The 9,522-nt window shown below is 44.7% G+C and overlaps 1 protein-coding gene across 1 annotated transcript; it reads left to right on the top strand.

The window, feature by feature from the left end:
• Positions 1 to 2,799: 2,799 nt before the first annotated feature.
• Positions 2,800 to 9,247, top strand: SH2D7 (SH2 domain containing 7). The gene is made up of 6 exons (XM_087972860.1): positions 2,800 to 2,938; positions 3,290 to 3,379; positions 4,720 to 4,885; positions 6,047 to 6,226; positions 7,311 to 8,243; positions 9,197 to 9,247. The coding sequence occupies exons 1-6, from the start codon at positions 2,835 to 2,837 to the stop codon at positions 9,245 to 9,247; spliced, it is 1,524 nt and encodes a 507-aa protein (XP_087828986.1). The 5' UTR covers positions 2,800 to 2,834.
• Positions 9,248 to 9,522: the final 275 nt, after the last annotated feature.

A 9,522-nucleotide genomic window follows, 5' to 3' on the forward strand; every position in this document is an offset into this window, starting at 1 on the left:
AAAAAAAGGTTTTAAAAAGTGAGTTGTAATCATAGAGTAAGAGATAAATTTATGCTTGTGCTTATAACTGTTGTAAAGAAGACTGAAAGCCACTTCTTGGCGCGTGTCTGTTCTTATATTTCTTTTACTTTTCCCCCCCTTTTGTTGCATTTTTAACTTTCTCTTTGATTGCTTTCTTTTCCTATATTTTCAAATAGCTTGTATCAGATATCTTTCTTTATTTAAAAAAACCTATTTAATCAAAATGAAATCCTGCCAGAGAGAAGCAGAAAAACCAACCTGCTCATTTCCTGTACCTCAGTGTCAACTGTGATGGTTTATCAGCTCGTTGTGGCTGATTTAAAAAAAAAGACATTAGGGCTTAGTGTGTTCTTGAATTTAACCCAGTATTTCTCAAGCTTGGCAACTTTAAGAGAAGAGAAAATAGAATAGAATAGAATAGAATAGAATAGAATAGAATAGAATAGAATAGAATAGAATAGAATAGAATAGGGACCTTGGAGGTCATCTAATCCAGCCTCCTGCTCAAGCAGGAGAACCTATACCATTTCAGATACGTGGACTTCTTTTTTTTTTTTTTTTGAAAATATTTTTTTATTTTATATTTTACAATAATTCCATATCATTTCAACCATGTGTCAACTGGATACCTATATCTTGTGCTTACAATTATATGAATACCTTTCTTATCCATGTAACAATAATCACATTTTCTTATAACTATTTTTAACAATCTTATCTTACTACTTTATACATTTTAATTTGTTTTATTTTCCAACCATTCATTAAATAAATCCCACACCGTATAATATTCCGTTACTTCTTTTTCTTTGATTACCAATGTTAACCTATTCATTTCTGCACATTCACGTATTTTCTCAGTTACTTTTCCCTCTATCGGTATCTTATTGCTTTTCCAATTCTGAGCAAATACAATTCTAGCTGCTGTTAATACATGTATGATTAAATATGTTTTTTTTCCTTTACTGTAACCTTTACTGTACCGTTCCTAATAATAATATTTCAGGTTTCAAATCTATGTGTTGTTTCATCATTTTTTTCCAACCATGTGTATATTTTTGGCCAGATAAGTGGACTTCAACTCCCAGAATTCCTCAACCAGTCAAGGAGTTGAAGTTTATACCTCTTAAAGTTGCCAAGCTGAAGAAACGTTGCTCTAGATCAGGGGTGTCCAACCTTGGCAACTTTAAGACTTGTGGACTTCAACTCCCAGAATTCCTCAGCCAGCAAGCTGGCTGAGGAATTCTGGGAGTTGAAGTCCACAAGTCTTAAAGTTGCCAAGGTTGGACACCCCTGATCTAGATTGTCCTAGAATTAAAAAATATTCAGTTTGAAAGCGAGTTCACAGCTCCTTCCATCTATAGGAACTGTGTGGAGTCTGCAACATTTACATATTTTCCACTTCTTTTTGTTTGACGTTTGGGTGACTTTGAATGTAAAATGATGCTGTTCACCTAACAGGCACACATTTGCATTTTCCCCTAGGACAATTCAGGCAGGAACAGGTGGGATTATTTGCATGGTTTTCCACTGCCCTGCCAGGTGAGGGAGGCGAGCAAGAGAGGGAACAAGACAGAGGGAATGAGGGGGGGGGTTCCCTTAATGAGAATTGGGATGGTTTTGATGGTAGGTGAGAATGACCTTGGAGACAGGAGGAAGAGCTGCAGACTAGGGAATGGATAGAGAAGAGGCAGCGGAGCCCACCGGAGGAAAAGGGGGTGTGGGAAGCATCTCAGAAGGGACCCTCCCTGGTTTCCCACAAAGCAAAAGGAAAAGAGAAGGAGAAATACTTGCAGAGTTGCAAGATTCGGTTAATGCAACCTGGCAATTAAGATCATTGGGCTTGGCCAGAAATTGTCAAGCATCTACTGTTGGTTCTCTTTAGCTTCCTGGTACAATGTGGAAGGGTCCAAGCCAAGCTCAAAGTGGCAATATGGTGTCCAGATGCCATACACACCTGGAGTTGACCAGGTACGTCTAGAAAAAGGAAGATGATGACCATCAGGCTGAGGATGAAGGACAGCTTAGTGCAGGATTTATCAACATTGCCTACTTGAAGATGCATGGACTTCAACTCCCAGAATTCCCCACCTTCCTCCCTCCCTCCCTCCCACCCTCCCTTCTTTCCTTCTTCCTTCCCTCCATCCTTCCTTTTCTTTTTTCTTTCTTTACTTATTTACTCCCTCCTTTCCTGCTTTCCTTCCTTCCACCCTCTTCCTCCCTCCCTCCCTCCCTTCATCCCTCTCTCCTTTCTTTTCCTTCCTTTCTTCCTCCCTCCCATCTTTCCTTCCTTCCTCCCTCCCTCCCTCCCTTTTCTTCCTTCTCCTTTTCTTTTCTTTCCCTCCTCCCTTCCTTCCCTTCTTTTCCCTTTCCAATATATCTACCTGATACATCGAACAAACCCATCCTATGGCTACCAGCCCGGGTTCTAACCAGGTTAAACCCTGTTCACGGCCATATCCATACACCCAAAGTAGAACTAACATGGTGCACAGCCTCTGATGGGGTTGGGAAAAAAGACACTTCCCTTTCTTAGAATTTGAGCTTCTCTCACCTGGTCCCAAGCCAAGTTGCCAACTCTGCAAATAAGGACATTTGAGGTGATGAACGGCTTCAGCCATCCAGAAAGGCCTCCGAAGCACAGTAAGCAAATGAGTGTTTTGGGAAGCTGTAAAAAAATAAATAAATAAATAAAAGGATATGCATATATATATTTGGCTCCCTGGGACATTCTGCATCTCTTTCGGGAAGGCCAGATGCAGAATCAGCCACTGGGAGCCCCCTCCTCAGGAAGGGAAGGGCAGCCTTCGGGGATGTTTAAAGACCTGATCCTAAGATGGTTTCTGGAAACCCAGATCGTTCTCCTGTTGCAAGATGGCAGATTGCCAGACTGGTTTCATGGATTCCTGAGCAGGCAGTAAGCTAGCAACCCTTTTCTGATCGTGAGAAAGCAGAATTTCAGTCCGTTGCATCTCTCTCTCTCCTGAAACAGGAGACGTGGCTTGGAAGCCACATCTATTTTAAGATTATGAAGGGTCTGCCCATTGTAGAATTAGTATATCATTGCCAGTCTGTCTGTCTATCTATCTATCTATCTATCTCTATCTATCTATCTATCTATCTATCTATCTATCTATCTATCTATCTATCTATCTATCTATCTATCTATCTATCTATCTATCTATCATCTATGTTGATCTTTAGAACTTCTTCATCACAGCTAGATTTAAAAAGCAAATCTTTGTCAAAATTCCTCTTTTTGTATCAGGGAAGCTGAGATGCTGCTGGAAAACGAAGAGTTTGGCTGCTTCCTCATCAGGCTGAATGAAAAAGCTTTTGGCTACATCCTTTCCTACCGGTAAGTCGCGGCATTTTTGGCTTCTCCCAGGGTGAGAAAAGCCAACATTCGTGGGTGCAAATCTCCCTGTTCCCGAATCCCTGTTGGGTCTGGTCTCTTTCTTCACATCCCGGGGCTCCGGCGACTCTGAATTCAATTCTTGAAAGGCTGTGGAGATGGACTGTTGGGCTTTCTCCAGGTCAGTCGTTCCGCCTTTGGCTCTTTGGCAAAGAATGCAAGCAAGGGTCTCAGCCAGGTGGACCTGAGGTTAAATGTGTTGAAGAAAGTAACCTGGGCTAGGCAGATTCCAGGTGATCTTTTCTAGACTGGAAGCAACAAAACTGCATGGGAATGAGGGTTTGTCTAATGGGCTGCAGGCAGGAAAGGAAAGGAGAGGAGAGGAGAGGAGAGGAGAGGAGAGGAAAGGAAAGGAAAGGAAAGGAAAGGAAAGGAAAGGAAAGGAAAGGAAAGGAAAGGAAAGGAAAGGAAAGGAAAGGAAAGGAAAGGAAAGCAAAGGAAAGCAAAGAAAGGAAAGGAAAGGAAAGGAAGGAAAGGAAAGGAAAGGAAAGGAAAGGAAGGAAAGGAAGGGAAAGGAAAGGGAAAGGAAAGGAAAGGAAAGGAAAGGAAAGGAAAGGAAAGGAAAGGAAAGGAAAGGAAAGGAAAGGAAAGGAAAGGAAAGGAAAGGAAAGGAAAGAGATTAGGGACTGATAGACAAATAAAATATTATGAGAGAGATCAAACTGCTAGTACAACTGAACAGAACCTATGATTCAAAGCAATATTTATAATAAAATACAGTATATTCCCAGTAGGAAACGTCTATTTCTGGCATCACTACATCTCTATAAGCCACAGGTTGGTGCCAAATCTAGCTTAGCGTAGCGAAAGTCAGCTTGTTTGTGTCATACTTCAGGGCAAAACCATGCAATGGCCTGAGGCTTTAAACTGTCCAGTTCAGGGGCTGAATTTGCAGGTGTGAGTTCAGGATAGCTGGGAGGGAGAGGAAAGGCAGGAGGAAGAGCCACTGGGCTGTTCTTTCTCTCTCCCTCCCCAAATATCTCCCCCCCTGAGACATCCATCCCATTCTCCTTCCTGGTCGGGCCAAATGGGGCTGGACTTGGCACCTGGGCAGGCAGGTGAGAGGCAAATGAAAGGCGGAACCTAGATAGCCCAGGTAAGAATGATAGCACCAACTGGGTGATTTGGAATCAGCTGGAAATTCAACTTGGCTTTCTTGGGAAGTCTACCTGACTTTGGTTTTTTCCCTTTGGGGGTTGGGGAGTCAAGAAGAGAACCAGGACAAGCTGCGTGTTGCCCACGGCGCCTGCTCAGGATCCCATGGCCTGCTTTTTGACTTGCAGAGGGAAAGATCGCTGCCGTCATTTTGTCATCAGCTGCCACCGCAGCGGGCAGTACGTTGTATCCGGAGACTCTCGGACGCACGCGCATTTGACTGAACTCATCAGCTACTACCAGAGGTCTGAAATCCAGCCTTTTGGAGAAAACCTCACCTCGGCCTGTCCCAAGGTGGGTTGGGCTGCTGAACCATATTGTAGCCTCTCCAACCCAATTAGGCGAACGTAAATGCTCATCCTGTGGTTTTGTTGCCTTGAAGAGCCTTGGTGGCACAGTGGTCAGAGTGCAGTACTGCAGGCGATTTCTGCTGGCTGACGGCAATTTGGCAGTTCGATTCTCACCAGGCTCCAGGTGGACTCGGCCTTCCGGCCTTCCGAGGAGGGTAAAATGAGGACCCAGACTGTTGGGGGCAAGAGGCTCACTCTGGAAACCGCTAACGGAGAGCTGTAAAAGCACTATGGAGTGGTGTAGAAGTCTAAGTGCTATTGCTATCTTCCTTCCTTCCTTCCTTCCTTCCTTCCTTCCTTCCTTCCTTCCTTCCTTCCTTCCTTCCTTCCTTGTGGTTAGAATGCAGCATGGCAGGCTAACTCACTGCCCACTGCCAGCAGTTCGATCCTGACTGGCTCAAGGTTGACTCAGCCTTCTGTCCTTCCAAGGTTGGTAAAATGAGGACCCAGATTGTTGGGGGCAAGAGGCTGACTCTGCAAACCACTTAGAGAGGGCTGGAAATCCCTATGAAATGGTATATAAGTCTAAGTATCATTGCTAGTGCTATTTAGCTAAGTGTCTGTGTCTTACCACCCAGTTGCAATCGGTAGAAGACTGTCGTTTGAGGCTTCCTAAGACAGCCAGAGATATCCTTCTTCATCCAAGAATTTCATTTTAGCGTCATGGGGTACAGTGGTACCTCAACACTTATTTTTAATTGGTTCTGGGAGACGTGATGAGCACCAAGCAATTTTTCCCATAAGGAGTAACATAGTGAGTCACAAGGCAGCCAACACAAGTTCTGTCTTGCGTGTTGAGTACCATACAAGCAATGAGTACCGGGACAAAATGTTCATGCCAAAAATGCATTGAATACCAAATTTGACGAGTTTCAAAGAAGTCGAGAACCAAAGTTCCATTTTAGTTTTCTCAGAGCTAAAATTCATACTTTTGAATTACTATTGATGTACTGTAGCTGTGGTTTTCGAGACCTTTCTTTTAAAAGTTTAGGATGGTATTTTGGGTCCATGGTCTCTGGGCTTCCCAAAGAATTTTCTATAATTCTAAATTAACGGTAATGGTCTAGCATGCTATATCTTCCTCCATGTTCTTCCATTTTCATAGCTGGAGGAGAAAAGCACATATGATGAAATATCTTCAGACAGAAGTCCCAGTGCAGATGCTCCAACGCTGAGCAGGAACCCATCAGCCGATTTGCTGGTTACCCGGAGTCATTTCACCAATCAGCCAGGACATCCAAGGATTCCACTTCAGGAAGAGCAGAAAGAACATCAAAATTCAAAGGTAGGTTTTGGAGAGTGATCTAAACCAGCTTCCTTCAACCCCATGTCCTTCAAAGTGGTGAGATCCCTGCTTTGTACACATGGAAACTGAAAGTTAGAAGGATCCGAGATCTGGATCCTAAATCTTCTTGGGCAGCTCAGTTTTGTATCATAGTTATCCTCACTATGTAACTCCTGGTGAGATCTTCAGAAGAAGCAGAGTTCTGTGGTGGCATTGATGGTTCAATGGTGGCATTTACTGTTGCAAGACGCAACGTTTTGGGGCACTGATTTAAAATATCCTCAGCCTACTTACTCCCCAGGAGCAATAGCAATTCATGGGTTGGTCTCATCTCAACAATATGGCAGCGTTGAGGAGGCTGCCAAGGGTTGGAGGAAACCATCTTCCGAAGAGGGAGGAATTGGTAACAATTAATGTTGACATCCCAGATGTTCCTCCTTGTTTGAGGAGCTTTCAAGACAGGTTGCTCGAACTCAGCAATGGGGAAAGTTTATATTCTAGAATAGAATGACAGAGTTGGAAGGGTCCTTGGAGGTCTTCTAGTCCAACCCCCTGCCTAGGCAGGAAACCCTACACCGCTTCAGACAAATGTTATCCAATATCTTTTTAAAAACTTCCAGTGTTGGAGCATTTATGACTTCTGGAGGCAAGTTGTTCCACTGATTAATTGTTCTAACTGTCAGGAAATTTCTCCTTAGTTCTAAGTTGCTTCTCACCCTGATCCGTTTCCATTTGTTGCTTCTTGTCCTACCCTTAAGTGCTTTGGAGAATAGCTTGACTCCCTCTTCTCTGGGGCAGCCCCTGAGATATTGGAAGACTGCTATCATGTCTCCCCTAGTCCTTCTTTTCATTAAACTAGACAAACCCAGTTTCTGCCACCGTTCTTCATATGTTCTAGCCTCCGGTCCCCTAATCATCTTGGTTGCTCTTCTCTGCCATCTTTCTGTTTCTTATCTTCTTTGCTCGCCTATCGTGGCAAGCAAGAGTCCACAGTCAGAAGGTACCTCTTGAGAAGTTCATCCAAAAAGGAGACGTTCTCCTCTGCAAACTGTCTATTTCCTTCCTTGCCTTTAATCAAACACAGGAGGATCCAGACGAAGCGCCACCTATACCAGACAGGTCCCTCTTGCTGGAGTCACTGTCCTTGGAGGAAGAGATGGGAGAGGAAGGAACCATTTATTCAGCCGTGAAGAAGCCTCCTTTAGATAAACGGAGCTTGGAGAAGTCAAAAGAGAGGGACAGAAATTTGGGGGGCCCTCAAGCAAAGGAACCTGTAGGGCCAGGCCAAGGTGTTTTCTTGCCTTGCCAAAGGAAGACAGGGACCATGTTTGGATTGGCCAAGCGATCAGACACACCATTCACCATAAAAGTGAATCCTGCAGAGAGATCTCAAACGATCACCATTTATCCCAGGATTGCCTTGGACCAACCCCAAAACTTTTGGATACCCGCTGAGCCCCCCAGTTACCAGTCCACCTTTCCATCGTCCAATAAACCAACCGTTCCTAATGACCCGCCTTCCAAATTATCTCCTACGCTGCCGAATAAATCCAAAGACTCAACGGCGTTCCACAACTCTCCTCTTGGGATCAAGGCGAGGTCGGTGGGCAACAAGGAACACGGCCAACTAAACCAACCCAAATCCTTGTTTGAACTCCCCAAGGAACGCATGGATGAGGAGAAGATCTTTCAGCTGAAAAACCAACCGTCTGCCTTACGGGTGGACTATACAACGAATACTCAGGAATCGTTCAGGTGGGCAAAAGGTATCTTCCATGGCTCGGAAAAGCCTCCCAAGGCTTCCTTGACCACGTCCAAAGGGACTTTCGATCAAATCTCCGCAAAGTTTGGTCATGTCTCCAAGATTCAGATCAACCCTGAGAGCCCATATGAAAAAATAACTGGTCCTTACTCTCAACGTTCCTCGGCTACAAGTCAAGCTGCATCTCTGGAGAATCCCTATGAGCAAATCCCCTACCTGCCGGGGAAAAGAATAGAAGGAAAAGTCACCCAAAAGGTACTGTCACCTTTAGTATTCACCCCACGTTAATCGGCAGGGTTTCAAAGGTGGTACGTAATAGAATAGAATAAGAGTTGGAAGGGACTTTGGAGGTCTTTTAGTCCAACCCCCTGCCTAGCCAGGAAACCCCACACCACTTCAGACAAATGGTTGTACAATCTCTCCTTAAAAACCTCCAGTGTTGGAGCATTTATAACTTCTGGTGGCAAACTGTTCCACGGATTAAATGTTCGAACAGTCAGGTAATGTCTCCTTAGTTCTAGGTTGCTTCTCTCCTTGATTAGTTTCCATCTGTTGCTTCTTTGTCCTGACGATGAGTCTTTGGTTTCAGAGAAGTCAGTGAGCAAAGCAGGGGATGGCAGGTCAATTCAAAGAAAGGGTTATCTAGGTTTAATATCCAAAATCCAGGGAGGGGAGGGGAGGATGTCGTGGAGGAAGGAAGAAAAGAAAGAAGGAAAGAAAGAGGAAAGAAGGAAGGAAGGAGAGGGAGAGAGAAGGGAAGGGAGATGGGTGAGTGGGTGGATGATAGATGGATGGATGGACCAATGGACAGAGAGATAAAATCTCCTGAATTTGAAAAAGGGAAAAAAACCGCACAGCATCCAAGCATATGGAAGAAAAGAAAGGAAGAAAAGAAAAGGAAGAAAGGAAAGAAGGAAAGAAAGAGGAAAGAAGGAAGGAAGGAGAGGGAGAGAGAAGGGAGGGGAGATGGGTGAGTGGGTGGATGATAGATGGATGGACGGACCAATGGACAGAGAGATAGAATCTCCTGAATTTGAAAAAGAAAAAAAAAACCATGCAGCATCCAAGCATACGGAGAGCCTTCCAGCCCCTCATGTTCCTGCTTTTCACCTTGCCAGGAATCTCCAGAACCGCATTTTGTGGGAAGGGTCTTTCCAAAAATGATCAACCTCTGATCAACCTCCCTCTGTTTTTTTTCCCCCCGGCAGAACGAGAAGCCCAGAAGGTTCCTCTTCACAGACAAGAAGGCTAAACCTTGAAGGAAACCGATTTGAAGGTGGCTCCCAACCCAAACTCTCTTCCCAGGGCCACCACTCAAGGACCCGAGGCAAAGTTGCGACGGAAAATAACCCGCCGGGATGTCTCAGACCCCCATTTTGGAACGAAAGCCATGCCTGGACTTTGGGTCACTTCTTCCTGCCTTCCAGGGGCTGCACACACCTTGGGGGTCTCGTTGAGCATAGATTGGGCAGAGAGGCAAAGACCGCGAAGAGGAGGATGGGTTGGATGAGGTCCCTAAGGGTTGTACAGGTGC

The sequence above is a fragment of the Notechis scutatus genome, chromosome 11 (genome assembly GCF_049901735.1).
Source record: "Notechis scutatus isolate UNSWTSFEM ecotype Mainland chromosome 11, rNotScu1.2, whole genome shotgun sequence".
Lineage (NCBI taxonomy): Eukaryota > Metazoa > Chordata > Lepidosauria > Squamata > Elapidae > Notechis > Notechis scutatus.

Excerpts from the sequence above, each read along its gene's own strand:
- SH2D7 (XM_087972860.1), top strand. The coding sequence starts at position 2,835 with ATGTTTAAAGACCTGATCCTAAGATGGTTTCTGGAAACCCAGATCGTT. Across the intron at positions 4,886-6,046 it reads TCACCTCGGCCTGTCCCAAG|CTGGAGGAGAAAAGCACATA; the intron begins GTGGGTTGGGCT and ends CCATTTTCATAG. Across the intron at positions 6,227-7,310 it reads AAGAACATCAAAATTCAAAG|GAGGATCCAGACGAAGCGCC; the intron begins GTAGGTTTTGGA and ends AATCAAACACAG.